This window comes from Microcaecilia unicolor, chromosome 9 (assembly GCF_901765095.1).
Source record: "Microcaecilia unicolor chromosome 9, aMicUni1.1, whole genome shotgun sequence".
NCBI lineage: Eukaryota > Metazoa > Chordata > Amphibia > Gymnophiona > Siphonopidae > Microcaecilia > Microcaecilia unicolor.
In genome coordinates, this window is record NC_044039.1 from 34943096 (window position 1) to 34969683 (window position 26588).

General features: G+C 46.1%; 1 protein-coding gene across 2 annotated transcripts in view; it reads left to right on the forward strand.

The window, feature by feature from the left end:
- Positions 1-26588, forward strand: part of TRIM24 (tripartite motif containing 24) — a 387425-nt gene that overhangs the window by 291975 nt on the left and 68862 nt on the right. For both annotated transcript variants that reach the window (XM_030214266.1, XM_030214267.1), the window contains exons 11-14: positions 13220-13396; positions 18324-18456; positions 18884-18956; positions 19333-19507. In XM_030214266.1, the coding sequence (XP_030070126.1) occupies positions 13220-13396; positions 18324-18456; positions 18884-18956; positions 19333-19507 (558 nt within the window). The remainder of the gene's footprint in view (positions 1-13219; positions 13397-18323; positions 18457-18883; positions 18957-19332; positions 19508-26588) is intronic.

The window sequence follows — 26588 nt, forward strand, 5'->3', positions numbered from 1 at the left end:
GGTATTCTGGGGATCAGCATGAATGTGTCTTACTCGGTATGATTGGGAGGGTAAAAAAGATCAAAATGCCATCCCCTAATCAAGATGGCATCCTTGCATGAAAACCAAAAACAGAGAGGAAGTGACATTACAAAGAGTGATGGCCACTTGAGCAGAGTTCTGTTCAGGGTGCGCTAATATATTGGTATTTAACTAACCAATATTCCTACCTTTTCAAAGACTGAAGGAGTAGAGCAAATATCCATCAGGAAAAAGCTAGAGGCTTACAAGTTCTTCACAGATGGCAAGAGTCAAAGCAGTGGAAAAGACACGTGGAGTATGGGGAGGTAGGAAAGGTGACAGTGGGAAGCAGTGAATCTGTGAACGAGCCACTGTTTCAGGTGTGAAATGAAACAGTAGCTAATGGACATCAAAAGTGAAATTAGAATGGAAAAATTGAAATAAAGGCTGTACCTGCCCTGATTCAAGAGTTAGTTGAATTGGGATGGTGCTTCAAGGAGCTAAAGAAAAGATTGAGCTACAGGAAAGAGGTAGTATCAGTATTAAAGCACATTTGGAGAGGATGGAGAAATTAATGGATCTCAATAACAGACCTCTTTGAAATAATATAAGGATCAGATTCAGAAGAATTCGAGAATGTAACTATCGGTAACCACATAGACATGATTCAAGCTATCTGTGGAGCCATCTGGGCAAAGGAGGTGGTGAGTATCTCAGTAAAGATTGACAGGGCACACAGAAACCTGTGGCTGTGAAGAAACAGCTAGCCCTCTAACTTAATAGCCTACATTCATAGCTTCACAGTTAAGGAGCTGGTGGTGGAGAAGGCGAGACAAAAGTACATGCTGGAATGGGAAGGCTTTAAAGTGGAATTATTTAATGAACTCTGTTACTGTCCAGAAAAGGTAAGAGTGCCAGGAAGTTACTTGGTACTTAAAATGGGAATACATAAACTACCACAGATTATACCTGTGCTGCTCTTCACAATGTGTCCTCTAAGCAACTGAAAACGGCAAACAAAGCTTCACAACTGCTGATGGCAGAATGACTGAGAAAGCTATCTGAGGAGGAAAAGAAACAAATTAAGCAGCACAGAAAGCAAAGAGAGATATAAAAGAGGTACCAAATGCAAGAGTCTACTCCTCTGTGTTGCATCCAGTGACAGCAGGCTACATATGTCACTCCCACTGTTGATGTGGGAACTGGGAGAATATGGAAGACTGATGGGCTTTAAGATAAGGATACAGAACTCAGAAATGTTATGGATTACTCTGCATACAGAACAGGAAAAGAGATTGATGAAGAGCTGCTCCTTTAAATGGGCAAATTACTAGCATAAAATACTTAGGGGTTAAAATAGTGGTGGAATACTCAGTGTACCAAATAAACTGTAAACTATTAATGTTAAAAACTGGATGAGTGTTGGCTAGATTAAATGTTGAGGCTGAGAAAGATAGCTAGTATTAAAATAGTGATTCTACCAAGATTTGTGTACATGTTCCAAGAATTACTGATCAGTATCCCAAGGAAGACAACCAGGATTGCATGCAGAACAGTGCTTAAATATACGAGGATTAAATGAAAATTAATGCCTCCATTTCTGTAATTCATCAACTGATGACAGCACTGATGTGCTACACCTGTTACTTGTTCTTTGAAATCTCTTGCACCTCAGCTGTGTGCAGATGCTCAAAACTCCAGCATTGTTCTAAACAGCAATGGGGAAATAACACCCAGTCAGTGTTGTAAAACAGCTCCCTGTTTGTTCAGCGCTAATGACATGCAAATTTAGGGGCAATGTCAGCGCTGAACATTAGGAAGCTGTTTCTTTCCATTTGTGCCTGGGCTTGCACTCAAGAGCCCAGGCACAATCCTCCCACAGAAGAGGCTTGACAGGTCTGGGCTTTTCTCCCGCAGGAGAAAAGTCCGAACCTGTCAAGTACCCCCCCCCTAACCAAAGAGGCCTGGAGGTCCGATGCCCCCCCCCCCCCCAAGACCCCTGGTGAACGTGAGGATCGCCTGGTGACTTGCGGACCTCACGCGTCACTTAATAGGATTTTAGATAGAGCTGGGGAAGAGCCGGCTGTCTTGGTACATGTGGGTACCATGACATAGGAAATTTGGGAGGGAGGTTCTGGAATCCAAATTTAGGCTCTTAAGTAGAAAGCTCAAATCCAGATCCTCTAGGGTAGCATTTTCTGAAATGCTACCCATATCCACATGGAGGGCCCAAGAGACAGGCAGAGCTCCATAGTCTCAATGCGTGGATGAGACAGTGGTGCAGGAGGAGTGTTTTAGATTTGTTAGGAACTGGCATCATTCTGGGAAGGGAGAGCCTATTCCGAAAGGATGGGCTCCACCTTAACCAGGGTGGGACCAGGCTGCTGGCATCGGCATTTAAAAAGGAGATAGAGCAGCTTTTATACAAGAAACGGGGGGAAGGCTGACAGTCGCTCAAAGCGCATGGTTTGGGATAAGGTATTTTTCAAAGATATCACCAAAACAGGGAGATAGGGTATCCTGATAGTGAGGTTGCAAAGAGACAGTAGTAGATCAGGTGTCCTTAAATAAAAATAAAAATCAGACAAAAGATTGCAAATTAATACTGTCAAGTACTAAGCATCATATAAATAGGAACAACAAATATACTTTGAAATGTCTATATGCTAATGCCAGGAGCTTAAGAAATAAGATGGGAAAGTTAGAATATATTGCACTAAATTAGATATAATAGGCATCTCTGAGACCTGGTGGAAGGAGGATAACCAGTGGGACACTGTCATACCGGGGTACAAATTATATCGTAGTGACAGGGTGGATCGAATTGGTGGAGGGGTAGCACTGTATATAAATGAGAGCCTTGAATCAAATAGATTGAAAATTCTGCAGGAAACAAAACACTTTTTGGAATCACTGTGGATTAAAATTCTGTGTGTACAGGGGAAAAGGATAGTGATAGGAGTGTACTACCGTCCGCCTGGCCAGGATGAACAGATGGATGCAGAAATGTTTAAGGAAATGAGAGATGCGAACAAACTGGGCAACACAATAATAATGGGTGATTTCAATTACCCCAATATTGACTGGGTAAATGTAACATTGGGGCACGCTAGGGAGGTAAAATTCCTTGATGAAATCAAGGACAGCTTTATGGAGCAGCTGGTACAGGAGCCGACGAGAGAAGGAAAAATTCTAGACCTAGTCCTTAGTGGAGCACATGATCTGGTGCGGGAGGTAATAGTGCTGGGGCTGCTTGATAACAGTGATCATAATATGATCGGATTTGATATGAGCTTTGAAGAAAGTATACATAGGAAATCAAATACATTAGCATTTAACTTTAAAAAAGGAGACTATGATAAAATGATAAGAACGGAGGAGAGGCTGCGAGGGTCAAAAATTTACATCAGGTGTGGATGCTGTTCAAACACACCATCGTGGAAGCCCAGGCCAAATATATTAAAAAAGAAGGACGGAAGACCAAACGACAGCCAGCATGGTTAAAAAGTGAGGTGAAGGAAGCAGTTAGAGCTAAAAGAGAATCCTTCTGATAATGGAAGAAGGAACCGACTGAAAATAATAAGAAACATCATAAGGAATGTCAAGTCAAATGCAAAGCGCAGATAAGGAAGGCTAAGAGGGACTTCGAAAAACAGCGTTGGTGTTATGACAGGGGATGTGTGAGCCCTTGTGCCCCAACTGAGCATGGCGAGGATGGAGTGCCACCGCACTCGGTCACGCAGCCAGACAACCCCTAGCTTCACCTGCACTTAGCCACTGTCCCCCAGGAGTTGAGCCCCTGGGTTCAAGCGGCTGGCAGGACTTCTGGAACCGGCGGGGTTGCACGACCACTGACCAGACAGGTGGGCAAACAAACACAGTCCAGGAGCCCATAAACAGCAGAGCAAAGAATAGTCATAGAACAGTCCAAGGTCAAGGCAGGCAGCAACACAACGCGTAGTCCAGGAACAAACCAGGTCTGAACACCGGAAGACAGGAACCGAAGACAAGGAGCACCGGCATGGATCTCAAACACAATTGAGGCCGAAGCAACGAAGGAGTGGAGGCAGGGCTTTAAATAGTGTAGGAATCAGTCTCAAACATGTGTAGCTGATCCAAGATGGCTGCCCCCATCAGCAGAGATGCCCTACGTCCAAATATGGGCTTCTTTCCTGAAGAAGTGGAGGAGTGGCCTAGTGGTTAGGGTGGTGGACTTTGGTCCTGGGAACTGAGTTTGATTCCCACTTCAGGCACAGGCAGCTCCTTGTGATTCTGGGCAAGTCACTTAACCCTCTATTGCCCCATGTAAGCCGCATTGAGCCTGCCATGAGTGGGAAAGCGCGGGGTACAAATGTTAAAAAAAAAAAAGCTAACCAACTCCAAGATGGCTGCCACAAGCAGAGATGCCCATCCCAAGATGGCCAACCTATCCTGGAGAAACCACATCCCAAGATGGCCAGCTATCTCGCTGGACCACGAACTCGCAGGAAGCCTGCAAAAGAATAAGTTGGACCACTAGATGACTGAGGAGTAAAAGGGGCGATCACGGAAGACAAAGCCGTAGCGGAGAGATTAAATGAATTCTTTACTTCGGTCTTCACCGAGGAAGATTTGGGTGGGATACCAGTGCTAGAAATGGTATTCGAAGCTGATGAATTGGAGAAACTTAATGAATTCTCTGTAAACCTGGAGGATGTAATGGGGCAGTTCTACAAACTGAAGGGTAGCAAATCTCGTGGACCGGATGGTATTCATCCGAGAGTACCGATAGAACTAAAAAATGAGCTTGCGGAGTTATTGTTAGTAATATGTAATTAATCCTTAAAATCGAGCTTGATACCAGAAGATTGGAGGGTGACCAATGTAACACCGATTTTTAACAAGGTTCCAGAGGAGATCCGGGAAATTATAGACCGATGAGTCTGACGTCGGTGGCGGGCAAAATGGTAGAGACTATTATTAAGAACAAAATTACAGAGCATATTCAAAAGCATGGATTAATGAGACAAAGTCAACATGGATTTAGTGAAGGGAAATCTTGCCTCACCAATCTACTACATTTCTTTGAAGGGGTGAACAAACATGGGTAAAGGTGAGCTGGTTGATATTGTGTATCTGGGTTTTCAGAAGGCGTTTGACAAAGTACCTCATGAAAGACTCCAGAGGAAATTGGAGAGTCATGGGCTAGGAGGTAGTGTTCTATTGTGTTTTAAAAACTGGTTAAAAGATAGAAAACAGAGAGTAGGATTAAATGGTCAGTATTCTCAATGGAGAAGGGTAGTTAGTGAGGTTCCCCAGGGGTCTGTGCTGGGACCACTGCTTTTTAACATATTTATAAATGTCCTAGAGATGGGAGTAACTAGTGAGGTAATTAAATTTGCTGATGACACAAGTTATTCAAAGTTGTTAAATCGCGGGAGGATTGTGAAAATTACAAGAGTACCTTACGAGACTGGGCGTCTAAATGGCAGATGATGTTTAATGTGAGCAAGTGCAAAGTGATGCATGTGGGAAATGTCACCCACCAGTGTCTGGTTTAGAGAGGCCGCTTTTTCCCTGTTCTGTCTGAGCACTGGAAACTGCTCTCCCTATGTACAAAGTAGCTGGCAGACAGAGGACCTGGAGCAGGTGAAGAACTCAGGAGGCAGCACACACTTAAATAATATAGGTGGTAATATGAGAATACTGATAGAAACTGAAGAAACAAAGAAGATTTAATTTCAGGGCTACATAGACCAGAGATGAACTGAAATGTTTATAACAGGGAAACAGTATCAAAGGAAATAGAAATAATGAGGTAAAAGTGTAGGAACAATCTAACCAGTAACTGGATATCTTTAGTGAATTGAATGATGGGGAGGGAGGAAGTCATGATCTTTAGAACTGTAAGTAATAATTCTCCGAGGACAAGCAGGCTGCTTGTTCTCACTGATGGGTGACGTCGACGGCAGCCCCAGAACCGGAATTCTCCCTAGCAACAAAGAGTTTGCTAGCCTCGTGCTCCCGTGCGCATCGCACATGCGCGACTGTCTTCCTGAACGCGAGCATGCTCCTTGGTCTTGTTTTTTCCGCGGCTCGGGATGCTGCTTCACTGCTGTTCTCTTCCCCAGAGACCCCTCGCTGCGGTTTTACGGACTCCCCATGAGTTTTTCGCCAGTTTTTCGGCTCTTTTCGCTTTCTGTGATCTTCTGTTTTTCCTTTATTTTTCGTAGAACTTTGCTCCCATAAGTTTTCTTTCTTTTTCTTCGGCGGCCATTTTGGGCCGCCCATGCGGGACCCCTTTTTTTCTTTTTTTTTGGTGTCCTTTTCTTTCGACACCATCGCGTTCGTCCTCGCCAGCTTGATTTTTCCGCCCATGTCCGCGAAGCCTACCAGCAGCTTTAAAAAGTGCACGTCGTGCAACCGGACAATCTCGCTCACTGACAGACACGTTTCGTGTCTTCAGTGTTTGGGAGCTGGTCATTGTCCCAACGCCTGTACTTTATGCCTCCAATTAAAAAAGAGGACTCAGGCGGTGAGATTGGCTCAGTGGAACATTTTCTTCGGAGCCAGGTCCGGTCCTTCGGTATCGACAGAGGTCGGCGGGTATCGAGGTCATTGCCGGTATAGATGTCGGTACCGGAGACTGCATCGACGTCCGGAGTGCAGGTAAGGGCTGTCCATAGGTGTTACGTCCCTCACCTGATTCCAGGCCTGCGCATCTGATTCGCCGGCGAGGTGCGGTCCGGCAGAGCTAGCCGGGTTTTTGATGTTTCTCCAGGATGGGTCGGTTTCAGTTTCCCAAGTCTGGCAGCCGTCATCCGGCTTAGAGCACGGGCAGCGGCCATCTTGGCTAGCTCAGGAGGGGGCGGCCATCTTGGATAAACGAGATCAGGAAGGAACTCCATATTTGGTCTTGGGAGGATCTCCTATGGGGGCAGCCATGTTGGCTTCACCTGAGTTTGGTTTGCTCAGATTTCTTCACTATTTAAAGCACTGCCTCCAGGCCTTCATTGCTTCGGCCTCATTTGTTCTGAGGAGTTGCTGTCGGAATGCTGTTCACCGACTGTCCTTCTGTTCCTGTTTTTCCTGTGGTTTCAGACCTTAGCTAGTTATCTCGGATTTCGCTTGTTTGCTGCCTGCCTTGACTCTGGACTGATTTGACTATTTCTTTGCCTGTGTGGAGTTCTGGACTGTGTCTGTTTCCTGCTATCCTGGTCAGTGGCTGTGCAACCCCGCCGGTTCCTGAAGTCCTGGTGGCCGCCTGCAGCTGGGGGCTTCACCGGTGAACGGTGGTCGCTTCCAGGTGAAGCTAAGTGTTGTCTGGCTGCCCTGACCGAGTGCGGTGTCACTCCATCTCTGCCGTGCTCAGTCGGGGCCACAGGGGCTCACCACTACCGGGTCTAACAGTAGGTCCCATGCTGGTGGCAGTGAGCCACTCGAGCGGGTCTCCACCTGCCTCGAGGACTCCTGTTCTACAGGTCCCCCGGGATCGACCTTCTTCGGACACGGCCCTGAGGAGGCATGTGGATTCCACGTCTTCCTCTTCGGTACCGGAGGGTACCGTTGGCGTGCTTCGAGTGAAGGCTAAGAAGCATCGCCATTGGTTACCTTCCCGCCATGGTACCGAGAGCTCTGGGATGCCAAGGACTTTGGCACCCGAAAAGCGCCAACGCCGGGAGGATCGCTCGCCCTCCATTCAGGAGGTGTCGGTGCGCTCTACCCAGGACAGCCCGGTACCGACTCCGAGCCACAGACAGGTTCTATCGTCATCGCCTGTACCTGCTCCTTTGCCTTTCTCTACAGCTACTCTGAACGAGAGCCTCCGGGCCGTACTCCCAGAGATTCTAGGAGAGCTGTTGCGACCATCTCCGGTACCTTCGGTGCTTGCGCCGTCGATACCATCTGTTCCGGTACCGCAGCGGTTGGCTCGTCGCCCGTGGTGAGGTCTCCGACCCCGGTATCGGCCACCACCCAGGTTGAGTCCCCGCCGACGTCGCTGGAGGAAGCTTCGTCGCCTGCAGCTCGGGGGTCTTCCTCTCAACACCGCCACGACGGACATTGTTCCTCAGTGTCGAGACGGGCCCGGCTTCGGACCGAGGTTCACCAACTCATGTCCGATACCGATGGAGAGGACTCGTGGGAAGCGGAGCAGGGCACCAGGTATTTCTCGGATGAGGAGTCCTGTGGTCTGCCTTCCGATCCCTACTCCCTCACCTGAGAGAAAGCTTTCTCCCCCGGAGAGTCTTTTCTCTTCATTTGTCCGGGAAATGTCTACGGCCATTCCCTTCCCTGTGGAGATGGTGGATGAGCCCAAGGCTGAGATGTTCGAGGTCCTGGACTATCCATCTCCACCTAAGGAATCCACCACAGTTCCTCTTCATAATGTCCTTAGGCAGACATTGTTGATGAACTGGGTGAAGCCATTAACTACTCCCCACATTCCCAAGAAAATTGAGTCCCAGTACCGAATCCACGGGGACCCAGAGTTAATGAAGACCCAATTGCCTCATGATTCTGGGGTGGTGGATTTGGCCCTTAAGAAGGCCAAGAGTTCTAGGGATTACGCCTCGGCGCCCCCTGGGCGTGAGTCTAGAACTATGGATTCTTTTGAGCGGAAGGCCTACCATTCTGCTATGCTCGTGTCTAAAATTCAGTCTTACCAGCTCTACAAGAGCATTCACATGCGGAATAATATGCGGCAGTTGGCGGACTTGGTGGACAAGCTTCTTCTGAGCAAGCCAAGCCTTTTCAGGAGGTGGTCAGGCAGCTGAAGGCGTGTCTTAAATTCCTGTCCAGGGGTGCTTACGATACATTTGATGTTGCATCCAGGGCCGCTGCTCAAGGTATAGTGATGCGCAGGCTCTCATGGCTGCGTGCCACTGACCTAGGAAGTAGAGTCCAGAAGCGAGTGGCGGATGCACCTTCTTGCCAGGGGGATAATATTTTTGGTGAACGGGTCGAACAGGTGGTAGAACAGCTCCACCAGCGGGACACCGCATTCGACAAGCTCTCTCACCGGGCGCCTTCAGCATCTACCTCAACTGGTAGATGATTTTTTGGGGGAAAGAGGAATGCTTCCTACACTTTTAATAAGCGCAGGTACAATCCACCTTCCCGACAGCCGGCTCAGGCTAAACCCCAACGCACTCGTTCTCGTCAACAGTGTGCGCCTCAGCAGGCCCCTGCAGCTCCCCAGCAAAAGCAAGGGACGGGCTTTTGACTGGCTCCAGTTGAGCATAGCCAACATCAAAGTGTCCATGCCGGATGATCTGCCGGTCGGAGGGAGGTTAAAATTTTTTCACCAAAGGTGGCCTCTCATAACCTCCGACCAGTGGGTTCTCCTAATAGTCCGGCTAGGATACGCCCTCAATTTGATCTCAAAACCTCCAAATTGCCCACCGGGAGCTCAGTCCTTCAGCTTCCAACACAAGCAGGTACTTGCAGAGGAACTCTCCGCCCTTCTCAGCACCAATGCGGTCGAACCCATGCCACCGGGGCAAGAAGGGCTGGGATTCTATTCCAGGTACTTCCTTGTGGAAAAGAAAACAGGAGGGATGTGTCCCATCCTAGACCTAAGGGCCCTGAACAAATATCTGGTCCGAGAAAAGTTCAGGATGCTTTCCCTGGGAACCCTTCATCCCATGATTCAGGAAAACGATTGGCTATGCTCTCTGGACTTAAAGGATGCTTATACTCACATTCCGATACTGCCAGCTCACAGACAGTATCTTCGATTCCGTCTGGTGACGTGGCACTTTCAGTACTGTGTGCTACCCTTTGGTCTCGCCTCTGCGCCCAGAGTATTCACAAAATGCCTGGCTGTCATAGCGGCGGCTCTCCGCAGACTGGGAATGCACGTGTTCCCCTATCTCGACGATTGGCTGGTGAAGAACACCTCAGAAGCAGGAGCCCTACAATCAATGCGGATGACTATTCAACTCCTGCAGCTACTAGGGTTTGTGATAAATTATCCAAAGTCCCACCTCCTTCCAGTACAGAAACTAGAATTCATAGGAGCTCTGCTGGACTCTCAGACAGCTTGTGCCTACCTTCCCGAGACGAGAGCTGACAATCTCCTGGCTCTCGTCTCTCAGGTGCAGGCGTCTCAGCAGATCACAGCTTGGCAGATGTTGAGATTGCTCGGCCACATGGCCTCCACAGTTCATGTGACTCCCATGGCCCGTCTCCACATGAGATCAGCTCAGTGGACCCTAGCTTCCCATTGGTACCAAGCTGCCGGGAATCTAGAGGACGTCATCCACCTGTCCACAAGTTTTCTCAAATCCCTAAATTGGTGGACAGTTCGATCCAATTTGACCCTGGGATGTCCTTTTCAAATTCCTCAGCCGCAAAAAGTGCTGACTACGGATGCGTCTCTCCTGGGGTGGGGAGCTCATGTCGATGGACTTCACACCCAAGGATATTGGTCCCTCCAGGAAAGACTATTTCAGATCAATCTTCTGGAGTTACGAGCGGTCTGGAACGCTCTAAAGGCTTTCCGAGGTCGGCTGTCCTATCAAATTATCCAAATTCAGACAGACAACCAGGTTGCTATGTATTACATCAACAAGCAGGGGGACACAGGATCTCGCCCTCTGTGTCAGGAAGCCGTCAGAATGTGGCTTTGGGCTGGTTGGAATGGCATGTTTCTTCAGGCCACGAATCTGGCAGGTGTAAACAACAGTCTGGCCGACAGGTTGAGCAGGATAATGCAACCTCACGAGTGGTCTCTCAACTCGAGAGTAGTACGCAAGATCTTCTAAGCGTGGGGCACCCCCTTGGTAGATCTCTTTGCCACTCACACCAGTCACAAAGTCTGTCAATTCTGTTCAAGGCTTCAGGCCCACGGCAGACTAGCGTTGGATGCCTTCCTCCTTCATTGGGGGGAGGGCCTCCTGTATGCGTATCCTCCCATACCTTGGGTGGGGAAGACTTTACTGAAACTCAAGCGAGATTGCGGAAACATGATTTTGATTGCGCCTTTCTGGCCCCGTCAGATTTGGTTCCCTCTTCTGGAGCTGTCCTCCGAAGAACCGTGGAGATTGGAGTGTTTTCCAACCCTCATCACTCAGAACGAGGGGGCGCTTCTGCATCCCAACCTCCAGTCCCTGGCTCTCACGGCCTGGATGTAGAGAGCGTAGGCTTTGCCTCCTTGGGTCTTTCAGAGGGTGTCTCCCGAATCTTTCTTGCTTCCAGAAAAGATTCCATTAAAAAGAGTTATTTCTTTTTATGGAGGAGGTTTACCGTTTGATGTGACAGCAAGGCCCTAGATCCTCGTTCTTGTCCTACAGAGACCCTGCTTGAGTACCTTCTGCACTTGTCTGAGTCTGGTCTCAAGACCAACTCTGTAATGGTTCATCTTAGTGTGATTAGTGCATACCATTACCATGTAGAAGGTAAGCCGATATCAGGACAGCCTTTAGTTGTTCGCTTCATGAGAGGCTTGCTTTTGTCAAAGCCCCCCCCCCCCCCCCCTCAAACCTCCTACAGTGTCATGGGATCTCAATGTCGTTCTCACCCAGCTGATGAAACCTCTTTTTGAGCCACTGGATTCCTGCCATCTGAAGTACTTGACCTGGAAGGTCATTTTCTTGGTGGCAGTTACTTCAGCTCGCAGAGTCAGTGATCTTCAAGCCTTGGTAGCTCATGCTCCTTGTACCAAGTTTCATCATTACAGAGTAGTCCTCCGCACTCACCCTAAGTTCTTGCCGAAGGTGGTGTCGGAGTTCCATCTGAACCAGTCAATTGTCTTGCCAACATTTTTTTCTCCGTCCTCATACCCGCCCTGCTGAACGTCAACTGCATACATTGGACTGCAAGAGAGCATTGGTCTTCTATCTGGAGCAGACACAGCCCCACAGACAGTCCGCCCAAATGTTTGTTTTCTTTTGATCCCAACAAGAGGGGAGTGGCTGTAGGGAAACGCACCATATCCAATTGGCTAGCAGATTGCATTTCCTTCACTTATGCCCAGGCTGGGCTGACTCTTGAGGGTCATGTCACGGCTCATAATGTTCGAGCCAATGTCTGAGTCAGTGGCCCACTTGAAGTCAGCCACTATTGAGGAGATTTGCAAAGCTGCGACATGATCATCTATCCAAACATTCATATCTCATTACTGCCTACAGCAGGATACCCGACATGGCAGTCGGTTTGGGCAGTCTGTGCTGCAGAATCTGTTTGGGGTTTAGAATCCAACTCCTCCCCCCTAGGCCCATTCTTATTCTGTTCCAGGCTGCACTCTTAGTTAGTTGGTTAAGTTAGGTCAATCTCAGTTATGGCCTCGCTGTTGCGAGGCCCAATTGACCAATGTTTGTTGTTTTGAGTGAGCCTGGGGGCTAGGGATACCCCATCAGTGAGAACAAGCAGCCTGCTTGTCCTCGGAGAAAGCGAAAGCTACATACCTGTAGAAGGTATTCTCCGAGGACAGCAGGCTGATTGTTCTCATAATCCCACCCACCTCCCCTTAGGAGTTGTGTCTTCCTTTTCTTTGCTTTTTACTGGACTGAGGAGCACGCTCACGTTCGGGCGGGAAGACGGTCACGCATGCGCGATGCGCACGGGAGCGCAAGGCTAGCAAACTCTTTGTTGCTTGGGAGAATTCCGGTTCTGGGGCTGCCGTCGACGTCACCCATCAGTGAGAACAATCAGCCTGCTGTCATGGGAGAACACCTTCTACAGGTATGTAGCTTTCGCTTTATTAGACAGTGGTGCTCATTATCAAAGCACATAGAGTTACAAAGTTGCATAGTAATCTTTGTAACTTTGTATGTCTGTGTTCTTTGAAAATGAGCCTCAGTATGTTATGTTTTATTGTGGCAAGTTCTACTATCTACGGTTAGAAATGCAGGATATTTTTCAAAATCTTAAAAATCATTTAGATTAAAGAAACCAAGAACCGAATGCATAATCCAGTTGAATTTAGCAACCAAGACCAGTAGCCAGGTTTTCAAAAGCAGTTTTTCTAGGGCAGAGGTGATGAACACTGGTAGGAGAATTTTTGGATAGCTTGAACCTTTCTGTGGATAAGAGTGTATTTAATTTCTAATGTTTTACTTTATAGATAATTTTTTAATCCCTCACAGCATTAAAAAGAAAATTCTTTTTTGTTTTGCTTTGTTTTTGATCTCCACTGTAATGTTCTTTCTGTTTCTAGGAATTTAACAAATATTGCAAATATTTTACAAATGGCAAGTATAGAGTCTAAATCAATAATGTTTCCCATTTTTTTTAATAGTGGCAGACCAACAGTGGAAATCCTGGAGTTCCAGGGTCTACAAGCAACAGCACATCCACTCCATCAAGTCCTACTATTACCAGCGCAGTAGGCAATGATGGGAAGGCAATGGTTTTGCCTATGATAGATATGGCATCTCCAGTGAGCGGCTCTTACAGTCTTCCTTCACTTCCTGATGTAAGGTTAACTGTCTAAAATATTATCATTGAATATTAGCAGCCAATAAGATTGCTCCATACTGTAAATTTACAGGGACCAAATAATATCACAGCAGCAGGAAATCCCAAAATATCTTGAAAGTTTGAGTAGTTGTTGACAAAGGCAAAATTCAACACTTTTTCCAAAAATCTGACCTATGCTACTGCCACCAGAAACCACAATCCAGTGAAACAACAGAATTGGATGCATCCACTCAAGCCTTACCAGCCCCCCCCCCCCCCCCCAATTCACACACGCATATCCCCATCACCACCTTCTTATACACAAACTTGCCATTCACTTAGATTCCTCACTTGCGTCCACCCCCCACCCACACTCATTTATACTTAGATACCCATTTCCACCCAACCCAGACTATTGTACCACCAGGAGGATAGAAAGTAGTATGTCTTGTAGCTGCCAACCACTGTGCCTCGTTTGTGTTGACATTGTGATCAGAACGTGTTTAAAACTGGCTTACATTTCTCAGCAACTAATCTTACGCACCGTGAGCATAGCAGCCTGAAACTGCTGGCGTTCGAGTTTGACATAGTGTGCTCACAGTGTGGCACAAATGGAGCAGAAATGTTAGCAGGAGCAGGACATGCACCTGCAGCTCAGTTAATTGTAGGAGCTAAGAGAACAGATGAAAGGAAAGGAGAATTGGAAAAATGACTACTGGAGAATAAGGGAGGACAGGGCCGGTCTTAGGGCGAGGTGACCGCATAGGGCCTCGCGCTCATGGGGGCCCCGCACGGCGCGCCTGGTCGCCTCGACCGCCGAAGCTCCAGTCCCCCCGCCCTCTGAATTTTAAGTTACCTCGTCGGAGCGGCCGGCAGGTAGTAGCGTGCGAGCTGCTGGGCGGCGCTTCGGGAGCCTTCCTTTCCCTTCCCTCGTTTTGAGGGCGGGACCAGAGCTGAGCGAGGGAAGGGAAAGGAAGGCTCCCGAAGCGCCGCCCAGCAGCTCGCACACTTTTCACGGCTGCTGCTACTACCTGCCGGCCGCTCTGACGTCAACGACGAGGTAACTTAAAATTCAGAGGGAGGGGGCCTTGGATCTGGTGGGTGGGAGGGAGCTGGGTGGGGGGGCCTTGGAGCTGGTGGGTGGGAGGGAGAGAGAGAGAGAGACAGGCCTTGGAGCTGGGAAGGAGGGAGCTGGGGATGGCCCGGGAGCTCGGAGGGAGGGGTGGCCGCCCCTGGAGCTCAGAGGGGAGGGGTGGCCGGCCCTGGTGCTAGGGTGGGGGCGGGGCTAGGATGGGGCCCCATCAGATTGGTCTGGATAGGGCCCCGCACTTGCTAAGACCGGCCCTGAGGGAAGAGGTGTGGAAAAGGTGGGACAGATACTGCAAAACAGTAAATGTGGTAGGGGGAGGTAGAGGGAGCAGGTACTGAGACCTGGAGGTGGGGGTAGGAGATGACAGTGGGGTAGATGCCAGTGAAGAATGGTATATTCAAGGTGTCTTAATCTGAGACATTCAGTTTTTTGTGTTGCTTTGCAATGCCTTAACCATGCTGAGGTGCTTTTGCATCAATGCTTGTGATACTGTACTTTCACTTTTGTGGTGTAGGATTATTTTGACCTATTTTATATTTCAGTAACAATGTTCTTTATGTTTATGTGTGTGTATGCTTGAGATGGTGTCTCTGTTGTGAGCCTCTTTGGGTTTATGAAATCTTCTTAAGTTAATATAAACAGACTGAACAATCTTTCTAAATACTGTACAGTAGCAGTTCCCATACTGTGGGTTGGGACCCCAAATAGTATCTGCATACGTGGAAAAGAAAAAGACTAGAAAGGTGGCATCAGTTCACAGGCTGAACTATAGCACAAGCTGGTGGCACTACTATTTGCCCTGCATCTGACTGAATCTGTGCAGGCCAAGTTGCAGCATCCTGCCAGTAGGAGATGGGATTTCCTGCAGAATTACCAGCTAGTGGAGGCCAGCAGGGCAAGCAGTCCAGGCTACACAAACACAAGACAGACCTGGAGTAGAGACAAAAAAAAAAAAAAAATCAGAGGAGGACTAAAGCCCAGACATGCCCAAAAAAGCCAGCTGAATTGAACAAGTGCCAAAATTGATGTAAGGGCATGGGAGGGAAAAAAAGATAGAAGGGAATGGAGACTACAGTGCAGATGAGTGATGAAAGAGAGAGCATGGGAGGGTGGCCACTGCAAGGGGCAGACTGTGAGGCAACCTGACACCTGGCCAACTCCATCTGTCCTCTAATTCCCCCCCCCCCCCCCCTCCATTCAGACACGCACACACATCCCCCCCACCACCTACTTATACACAAACTTGCCATTTACTTGGAAACCTCACCTGCATCCATTCCCCACCTACACTCATTTATACGTAGATACACACTAGCATATGGAGGGGAGCAGAGGCAGGAAATTGCTTTGGTCACTCTCTGGGGTCATTCAAATTTTCAACTGCAAAAAATGAGGTTGCATCGGAGAAAAATTTGGGAAGCACTGTTGTACAGAGTTCTGTACGTTTTAAGTTGAAGATGTTTTTTTTGTAATTAAACCACAGAAATGTAAAATCTGGAAAATAAAACCTGAAGAAAGGATCCTTGACAATTAGTTACCCATTCTGAATGCTTTATTCATATATTCTAGAAGGGGGAATGAGATTTGATATACCATTTTTCTATGGTTATAATCAACATGGTTTACATACAGGTACTTATTTTGTTCCTGGGGCAATGGAGGGTTTAGTGAATTGCCCAGAGTCACAAGGAACTGCAGTGAGAATTGAACCCAGTTCCTTTAATTCTCAGGCCATTGCATTAACCATTAGGCTACTCTTCCATTCCCTTCATTGTATGCAAATAGGTCTCATACATATTTATTGGGGAAATCCTGAAAACCCAACTGGGTTGCAGCCCTTAGTACATAAGTTCATAAGCACCGCCATACTGGGAAAAGACCAAGGTTCCATCAAGCCCAGCATTCTGTCTCCGACAGCGGCCAATCCAGGCTTCAAGAACCCGACAAACCCCCCCCCCCCCCCCCCCCAAAAAAAAAAAAAAAAAAAAAAATTTAATAATGTTCAATGGACTTTTCCCTCAGGAATCTGTCCAAACCCCCTTTAAATTCCGTAAGGCCAGCTGCTGTCACTACATTCTTCGGCGGCGAGTTCCAGAGTCTTAACTACACGCTGAGTAAAGAAAAACTTTCTCCTATTTGTTTTAAATCTACCATGTTCTAGCTTCATCTTGTGTCCCCTGGTTTTGTTGTTGTTTGAAAGTGTAAACAAACGCTTCACATCTGTCCGCTCTAATCCGCTCATTATCTTGTAGACTTCTATCATATCACCCCTCAGCCGCCTTTTCTCCAAGCTGAAGAGCCCTAACCTTCTCAGCCTTTCCTCATAGGGAAGTCGTTCCATTCCCTTTGTCATTTTCGTCGCCCTTCTCTGCACCTTCTCTAATTCCTTTATATCTTTTTTGAGATGTGGCAACCAGAATTGGACACAATACTCTGAGGTGTGGTCGCACCATGGAGCGATACAACGGCATTATAACATCCTCGTGTTTGTTTTCCATCCCTTTCCTAATAATATTCAACATTCTGTGCGCTTTCTTAGCCGCCGCAGCACACTGAGCAGAAGTTTTTAACGTCTTATTAACGATGACTCCAAGATCCCTTTCTAGGTCCGTGACTCCTAACGCGTGCGAGCCTGCCCCTTTAGTTCTTTTTCGTCTGTGGCGAGGTAACAGGCTGTTTTCCTGTTCTCGTTTTTTGGGCCCAGGAACTAGAGTCTGATGACTTTTGTGTTTTTCTTTTCACATTTTGTCATTTTCTTTTAAAAAAAAAAAAAAAAAAAAAAATTTATTTCCCGTAGTTTCTTTTAGTTTTTTGCCTATTTTTAAGTTTACTTTCTTTTTTCACATGGCTGGGTTTCTCCCTTTTTGTGCCCTTCGCTTTTTTGGCACGATGACATCGTTTGATTTCACCGAGGCCGTTTTTCCGTCCATGTCATTGACAAAACCCAGCGGCTTCAAGCATTGTACTTGGTGCAACCGGACCATCTCGGGTACCGACACCCACGCCTGGTGTATACAGTGCCTTGGGCCTAACCATAGCCTAGCTGCTTGTAGTCTATGTCTTTGTATGAAGAAACAGACTCAAGCTTCTCAAGAAGCTCAACAAGAAAAGCTTTTTGGGGCTTGGCCCGGTCCTTCGATGACGACATCGGTACTGAAGTCGGCATCGACAGGAGCATCGACGTCAGGAGCAGAGGTAATGGCTGCTGAGAGACCAACTCGTACTGGGAGCAATAAGGCATTGAGTGGGTCTCCACCTGACTCGAGGCCTCCTGTTATGCAGGTCCCTCGGGACCGACCGTCGGACCCAGCCCCGAGGAGACGTGAGGATTACACATCTTCCTCATCGTTACCGAGGAGTTTTCGATGACAGGCATCGAGCAAAGGCAAAGAAGCACAGTCATCATTCTCCTTTGACGCACGGTACCGGGAGCTCCGGGGCGTCAGAGTTGGCACCCGAGAAATGTCAGTGCTGAGAGGATCGCTCCCCCTCAAAACAGGAGGTGCTGATGCATCAGTCTCATAGCAGCCCGATGCCTGCTCCCAAGCCTCAACAGATTCTGACATCACCTGTTCCACTGACCCCGCAGCCTTTTCCAATGGCGGCTCTCGACAAGTGCATCCGGGCCCTGCTTCCAGAGCTTCTAGAGGGATTGCTGTGCCAGTCTGCTTTGGTGTTGGGGGTGCTTTACTGCGGTCACTTTACTGAATAAGTCTAACTGAGCACAAAGGTATTGGCATCTCCCCCCCCCCCCCCCCCCCCCAAGGAATTGGTTCCTATAGGTTAGCAAGTTGCAATGCACCTAGATAAATTGGAATTCTAACCTCATTACTTTTGTTTTTCATTCTTTTAGATTGATATTTCAGGAAGCATTATACTGGACGGTATGATTCGGAAAGACAGCATGGAAAACAGTCAGTTGAGACTTGGCACAGATAGAACTGTTCAGTCACCAAATTCCTCTGTGCCATCTCCAGGACTCCTAGGTATTTTGCTAATATTTATTTTTTCACTGTAAATTAGTAGAGCAGGGCAGCTGATTAATGCATTGTTTTCTGTTTTTATAGTGCTTGTTTGGTTCTTCTATATTGCAAGTGTGATTATTATGGCACACAAGCAGATAAAGATTAATTCTTTTGAACATAAGCATCAGATACAGTTTAATTCCCTAAGAACAATTTTCATAGAAAAGCCTTGTTCTAAAATAGAAAATAAAATGTATGAAATATAAGCACTTAGATTTACATTTAAAATTTTGTATCACTTCTATCAAAGGAATACTTTACCACTTGCTAACATTTGTGCCATGAAACACTTATATTTGCTTAATAGTTCAGTGTTCCATTAGCAGTTGTTCTTAACAAACTTTCAAGAAATGCTTCCTTCTAATTTCATGTAATTTGAACATTTTAGGAGCCATAACTATGACTGGTGTGCATCCCCCAATTCGTTCTTCCAGTGCATCCAGTGTAGGAAGCAGGGAAAGGTGGGCTAATCAACTGAGATTTTTTATGACACTTCATAGAAACACAGTAATTCCCTTCCAGACTGCTCATTTTTGCTTTCATCCGTGTTGAACTAGCTTTCAAAAAAGCTATGAATTGGGTTTATTAAAATGTCCTGCAACTACAAAATTTTTCACAAAAGTGAAATAAAACCAAATTTACAAAGAATCTTCGTATACAAGAACTGTGATTTTGGCACATTGTTTGAGCTATCAGCAAAGGAAATTGTACGTCATAGTGAGTGGTGTTTTGTCTAAGCTAGCAGCATGAAGAGCTAGTTTAAGTGCCTTTTTATAATCTTATAAAATAGACAACTGCAATATAGTTCTTACTGGGCTGTCTTTATTGCTGTTGCAGCTCTGGCTCCTCTAGTAGACCATTAGGTGGAGCAGATTCTACACACAAGGTTCCTGTGGTTATGTTGGAGCCCATCAAGATTAAGCCAGAGAGCAACACAGAGAATGAGTCGTTTGATTTCCCTGTAGTTATGGTAAAACAAGAGACAAGACGGGAAGGACCTCACCGTAGAACTGTAAGGCATAAGACTGTTTTGAAGCATTTGTCTGATTTTATTTCAAACTGTAAATTGGATGTATATATTAGGGCTGCACTTTAATCGCAGTTAACTCTGCAATCAATGCATTAAATCAATAATTGTGATTTTAAAAATTAATCTTGATTTTAAAAAATTAATCACCTTGCAGTGTCTCCTGCTCTCTTCCACTTCCATCCCCTTTCCTTGGTGCATTCCGACATCTTCCCCCCCCCCCCCCCCCCCCCCCCATCTGCGATTCAACATCATCATACCCCTCCCCCTGCACCGGTCTACTTTAAAGGTGGTCTTTTGTGGATCTTTGACAGAAGCAGCCTTGCAGATATGCTTCCTGGTTTGAAGTTTTCCCTCTGACCTATCACGCTTTAGAGTAGGTCACAGGCAGCATATGTGCAATACTGCCACTCCCAGGACCAACAGAAGACCACCTTTAAGGTAGACCAGTGGGGATATTGATGTGGGTGGGGGGAAGATGCGAACTGGAGGGGTCACCGAAGGAAGCTATGACTGAGGCAGTGAACTCGAAGCCATGAGAAGAGCTTGTTGCTGCTCACCACCAAATTATGGGGGTGGAGGGGAGGGAGGGAGAGGTGCTGGACAATGGGAGGGAGGAAGGAGAGAGAGAGAGAGAAAGTACCCCAGGAAAGAGAGATAGCTAGTGGACCTGAGGGAAGGTTGAGAAAAGGAGAGATGTTGGATCTGTGGTTGAGAAGGAGGGAGATTATCAGCCCTTTAGGGAAGGGAAATGGGATTGGATTTGATATACCGCCTTTCTGTTGTTACTATTAAAGCGGTTTACTTATTATATACATGTACCTATTTTGTACTTGGGGCATGAAGGGTTAAAGTGACTTGCACAGAGTCACAAGGAGCCGCAGTGGGAAATAAATAAATCAACTCTTGTGCGATTTATCGTGATTAAAAATTTAATTGAAATACAGCCCTAGTTAATATTCTAAAAGCATACACTTGCAATTTGTATTAGTTATGCAGCTAAAGAGAAATTTTATTTTGATATGGGCAGTTTCTCGTGCATTGTTCAAATGAATAACTGAAACCAACTTACTAACAAATCTGATAGTCTGGGTACATTAAATATAGTGGTAAACTTTTGGTACCTGGTCAGATCATCGCTTTCCATTCTAGCTGCAATGGGAAGAGACCAAGGGCTAGATGCACTAAACCTTAACGACCCTCTAACAACCCTTTAACGAACAAAATTCCCAACCGTTGCATGCATTAAAGGCCTTTTTCCAACGAAGCAAGCAGCTAACGAAAACGGAGTAACTACCCTTTTAATGTGGGCGATTCGGGATGCACTAACAATACCGACGATTACACCGAATCATTTTCCGCAACATATTTAACATGTGGTCAGACCAGTCGTAAAGGCCTGAGCTGTCATCTCCCCGCTGCCCCCTGTACCAGAAAAATCAAAGCTGGCATGTTTAAACATGAAAAGTGAGAAAAAAAAAAAAAAAAACCCCACAAACACTGGCTCCCCGCTTTCCCCTGCATTACTAAAAAAATTAACATACCTTAAAAAAGGATCGGGAGGGGGCAAAGGCGCTCGTCAGAAGCGTCCTGTATGGACGGCCTTGCCCCACCCCCAGATCGCCACTGTTCCACGCTTCTGCCCTTCACTAAATTAAAAACTGAAAATAAAAAGTTAAACTTTAGCAGCGCCGGGCCCCCCCTCCCTTCCTGTGTTCATCTTCTTCTTTTCCCAACACTGCTCCGCCTCCCGCCATCCTCCACCCCTTGCTCCCCCCCCCCCCCCCCGAGTTCGTCGCCGCCGTTCCCCCCCCCCTCCGCCTTACCGGCCTTGCAGCGCCTCTCACCTTTGTATGAAGGCGCTGCACAAGATGAAACAACGGATCGTCGCTCCCTTCTGCCTCCACCGACGTCTCTCTCCTTCTTCCTCATGTGCACGCCCTCCTCTGACGTAAGGTTGCGATAATCTGGAACATCTCTCTTTCTGACAATAAAAGCTGGATGCAAAAAATATATATATATAGTGTTAAGAGAAAAACACCAGAAGGCATTAATCATAGAAGTGTCAGTCCATTTGAACACTAAGTCAAATGCTATCTATTTTTCACCTGGAATAATTAAGGTTTTTTAAGAAAATATCGCACAAGCAATGAATGAAAATATGTAAGAGCTCTGAATGTTAGTGCCACCATGAGGTTCTGAGGCTTTTCCTTTTGTTTACATAAGAACATAAGAATAGCCATATTGGGTCAGATCAATGGTCCATCTAGCCCAGTATCCTGCTTCCAGTTGTGGCCTATCCAGGTCATAGGTACCTGGCAGAAACCCAGTTAGTAGCACCATTCCATGCTATCAGTCTCAGATCAAGCAGTGGCATTCCCCATGTCCATCTCAATAACAAACTATGGACTTTTCGTCCAGGAACTCGTCCAAATCTTTTTTAAACCCAGATATGCTAACTGCCGTTACCACATTCTCCAGCAATGAGTTCCAGAGCCTAACTATCCTTTGAGTGAAAAAATATTTCCTCCTATTTGTTTTAAAAGTATTTCCTTGAATGAGTGGAGAATCTATTCACCTCCACCTGTTCCACACCACTTAGGATTTTGTAGACCTCAGTCATATCCCCCACTCAACCATCTCTTCCAAGCTGTGAAGAGCTTTCTCATATGGGAGCAATTCCTTCCCCTCTATCATGTTGGCTGCTCTTCTTTGAACCTTCTCTAATTCCACTGTATCTTTGTAGAGATTAGCTGTGACACTAGTTTCAGAGAAGTATATTTTAGTTTAATAGGTGTTTAGAACTTCACTCCTCAAGAGTATGTTTGCTGTATTATATATTGTAACTGAACTTAGCAGCACTGGCCAGTGCTGTGTATATTCAGTCTACCACATCATTTGTCCTCATTGGTCCATATTTTTAACGCTTTTTAAAATGATTTTCTTTACTAATACTTCTTGACTTCAGAATTCATAATATTCAAAGTTCAGCCAAATAGGTACTTACCTCAGATTTCTAGTATCTTCAACTGCAAATTATTGTAATTTTGGGTAGCTGTGCTTCACAAAAGCTAATCCATTATTCCAACATAACGCCACGTTTTGCCATCCTGACTGCATCAGGGAATAGATAGTTTCTCTTTAGAGCAATTTATCTGCACATCTAATATAGCGAATGAGAGTCCAGAAGTATTGTTAAAGAAAAACTTTTTTTTAAACAATAAAAATATTGACTGATGAGGACAAATGGTGTTGGTAGTCTGTTTGTAATTACATACATAGGAGAAACTGCAAAAACCCACCTTATGATGGTCCAAAAACAGTTGAAAGCTCTTTTACTGATACTTTTTCTATACTTGTGATATCAGGGTTTTTTTTAAGGGCCCCTTTTGAAGTTATTTGACCACGTGTAGTGCTTCAATTATTGATATATATTCAGTAGCACTACTAAAATTAGTAACAGAGGTATGATACTCATATCAGCACATCACTGGAATAGAGGAGTAGCTAGCAGTTAAAGCAATAGCTATGAGCCAGAGAGACCAAGGTTCAAATCCCACTGATACTGTTTTGTGGCCTTGAGCAAGCTACTTAACCTTCTGTCTCAGATATAAACAAATTATAAGCCCTCTGGGGACAGGGAAACACCTTCAGTATCTGAATGTAACACCTTGAACTACCACTTGAAAGGTGTAAGCTAAATACTTTAAATAAATAAATTTTTAAAAAAGGACTAGTCAGGCTACCTTAATAGACGTCCAAGAGTGTGGGAATGTAGGGCAGCTTTACTAGTCCTCTGTGTGTCTGTGCAGCCAAAACAGAACAAAGCCAAAGTTAGACTTTATTGCAGAGCACTATGAATTCATTGCACTGATGCTTGGAGGCTTCCCTTCAGGAACAATGGCAATTCAAACAGACAAGATGGGTAGGAGAAAGGCATTGGAAGCAGGGCCTTCTGTATGCATGTCCTCCAATACCTAAACAAATATGGTTCCCGCTTCTCTTGAAGCTTTCCTCCACAGAACCTTGGAAACTGGAATGTTTTCTAGCACTGATTACTCAGGATCAGGGGACCTTTCTACATCTTTATATTCAGTCCTTGGCCCTTGCAGTTTGGATGTTGTGTAGTGCTGGATTCTCTGGTCTTAACGAGAACATGCGTCTCAGGTTCTGTTGGCTTCCAGGAGTTTCCAGGAGTGTTAGGGTGTTAAATGGAAGAAGTTTTGCTGTCTGGTGTGAGGCCAAGACCTCGGATCTGTTTTCCTGTCCCTCACAAAAATTGTTTGAATACGTGCTACGTCTATCAGAGTCTGGTTTCAAGACCAACTCTATTAGTGCTCACCTTAGTACAGTTGGCACCATCTTTAAGTAGAAAATAAACCCATCTCTACTCAGCTCTTAGTTGTACGGTTTATGTGAGGCTTACTTCTGTTGAAGCCTCCAGTGAAGCTTCCTGTGATGTAATGGGACCGCAGTGGTTTATCCCAACTGATGAAAGCTCCTTTTGAGCCTCTGGATACTTGCTTCCTAAAATACCTGACCTGGAAGGTCCTGATTTTGGTGGTGTTTGGTGGCTGTCACTTCAACCTTAAGGCTTGGTGAGCTTCAGGCCCTAGTATCTGATCCACCTTTACACAAAGATTTTCAACAAGAGTGATCTTGCGCACACATTGTAACTTCCTAAGATAATGTCTGAGTTACCAGTCAATTGATCTGCCAACTTTTTTTTTTTCTAAAATTTCATAACCACAAATCTGAACGTGCACTGCAAGAGAGCCTTGGTCTTCTGTCTGGAGCAGTTTAAAGCCCATAGAAAATCTACTCACTTTTTGTTTCTTTTGACCCAAACAGGATGGGGGCTATTGTCAGTTAACACTTCCAAATTAATTAGCAGACTGCATTTCCTTCACTTTTGCCCAAGCAGGTCCTACTCAGGAGGATCATGTCACAGCTCATAATGTTGAAGCTGTGGTTGCATCGGTAGCCCACTTGATCGGCCTCCATAGAGGAAATTTGCAGAGGTGTTAACACGGTCTTCACACCAGAAATTATTTGGCACTTAGAATCCAACTCCACCCGCCTAGGCACAATTATTTTCTGTTTCAGTCTGCCTTTCAAAAACATGTTTTTACATGTTACACGTTTTTGTTGTTAGCTTGTCCTGTTGATAAGTTCATTATTAACTGTTATATATAACTAGTAAAAAAGGCCCGTTTCTGAGACAAATGAAACCGGCACTAGCAAGGTTTTCCTCAGAGTGTGTGTGTTTGAGAGAGTGTGTGTGAGAGTGACTGTGTGAGAGAGACAGAGTGAATATGCGAGTGTGTGTGTGTGTGACATAGAGTGAGACTGTGTGAGAGTGTGTGTGTGAGAGAGAATGAGAGTGTGCCGCAGGGGCCCCCCCTCCGTCTCTCGCCCTCCTTCCCCCTCCTCCCTTCCTTCCCCCTCCTCCCTTCCTTCCCCTCCCACGTTCAGGCAGGCTGGCTCCCTCCCTCCGACGTTCAGACTGGCTGGCTGGCTCCCTCCCTCCCACGTTCAAGCTGCCTGCCTCCCTCCCTCCCTCCCACGTTCAGGCTGGCTCGCTCCCTCCCACATTCAGGCTGCTTTCCTCCCTCGCTTCCTCCCAGTTTGAGTGAAACGTTCCCGTTCGCCGTGCGCTCTTACCCGAGTTCTTCTATTGTTCGCGACGCTCTGTTTTTCTTTGAAGGTACGCCTACGCCCCTGTGCCCGTACCCGTGTTGTTGTATTGGTTGCAACGCTCTGTTTTTCTGTATAGCTCCTCCGCCCCTGTGCCTTGTCCCTTTCGCCACTCCTCGCACCTCCAGAGTTGTAATGAAGCTTTCGGTGAGTGTCAGTGCTCCGCCCTCGACGTCATAACGTTGTGACGCGAGGGCAGGGCAGACATGGGGAAAAAGCGATCTACCCAACTACATATTCCGGTTTCAGGCGTCCTTCCGGCTTCATTAGAACGTTGGAGGTGCGTTTTATATAGAGAGATTATATAACTGTTGATAGTTCATTATTCCCATTTTTGTTGAAGGCACCTTGTAGCTAGGGAGTCCCACATGTGAGAATATTCATATCCTGCTGTTCTCAGAGAAAAGTTAGTTATCCGTAGCAAGTGTTGTCCGAGAACAGCAAGATGCATATTCTCACGCACCCTCCCTCTTTACCTTGTAGGAGAATTTATCAACGTGGGCTACCACTATTTTTACCACAAGTCATGCTTACATTGTTGAAACCAGGAGAAAATAGATGCGTGGTTGTTGGAAAGAGATTGCTGAAAAGATTGATTTTAGGAAACATGAGCCACTAAAAGCTATATGCTATCTGCATAAATCAGTGATTACCAAACCTGTCCTGGGAGAACCCCCAGCTAGTCAGGTTTTCAAGATATCCACAATGATATTCATGAGAGGGATTTGCACACAGTAGAGGAGGTGCATATAAATCTCGCATGAGCATTCATTGTGGAAATCTTGAAAACCTGATTGGCTGGGGATTCTTCCAGGACCGGTTTGGGAACCACTGGCATAGGTTTATTTGTTACATTTGTATCCCACATTTTCCCACCTATTTGTAGGCTTAATGTGGCTTACATAGTGCCGGAGAGGTGTTTGCAAACTCCAAAGTAAACAAATACAAGGTGATGTTGTGGTAGGATAAGCTTCATATGGTAAGACCTCATAAAGGAATCGTGCAACGGAAGAGATGTGTAATGTCTATTACGAACTTTAGTGTTGTTGTGTTTCAGAGATCAGGCATTTATATTGGATCGTTGGGTATGCCTTTTTAAACAGGTGAGTTTTTAGTGATTTTCTGAAGTGTAAGTGGTCGTACGTAATTTTCAAGGCTTTTGGTAGTGCGTTCCACAGTTGTGTGCTAATGTAGGAAAAACTGGATGTGTAAGTTGATTTGTATTTGAGTCCTTTGCAGCTTGGGTAGTGTAGATTTAGGTACGTTCGTGTTGATTCGGATGTGTTTCTGATTGGTAGGTCGATCAAGTTTGTCATGTATCCCGGTGCTTCACCGTAGATAATTTTGTGAACGACAGTTCAGATTTTGA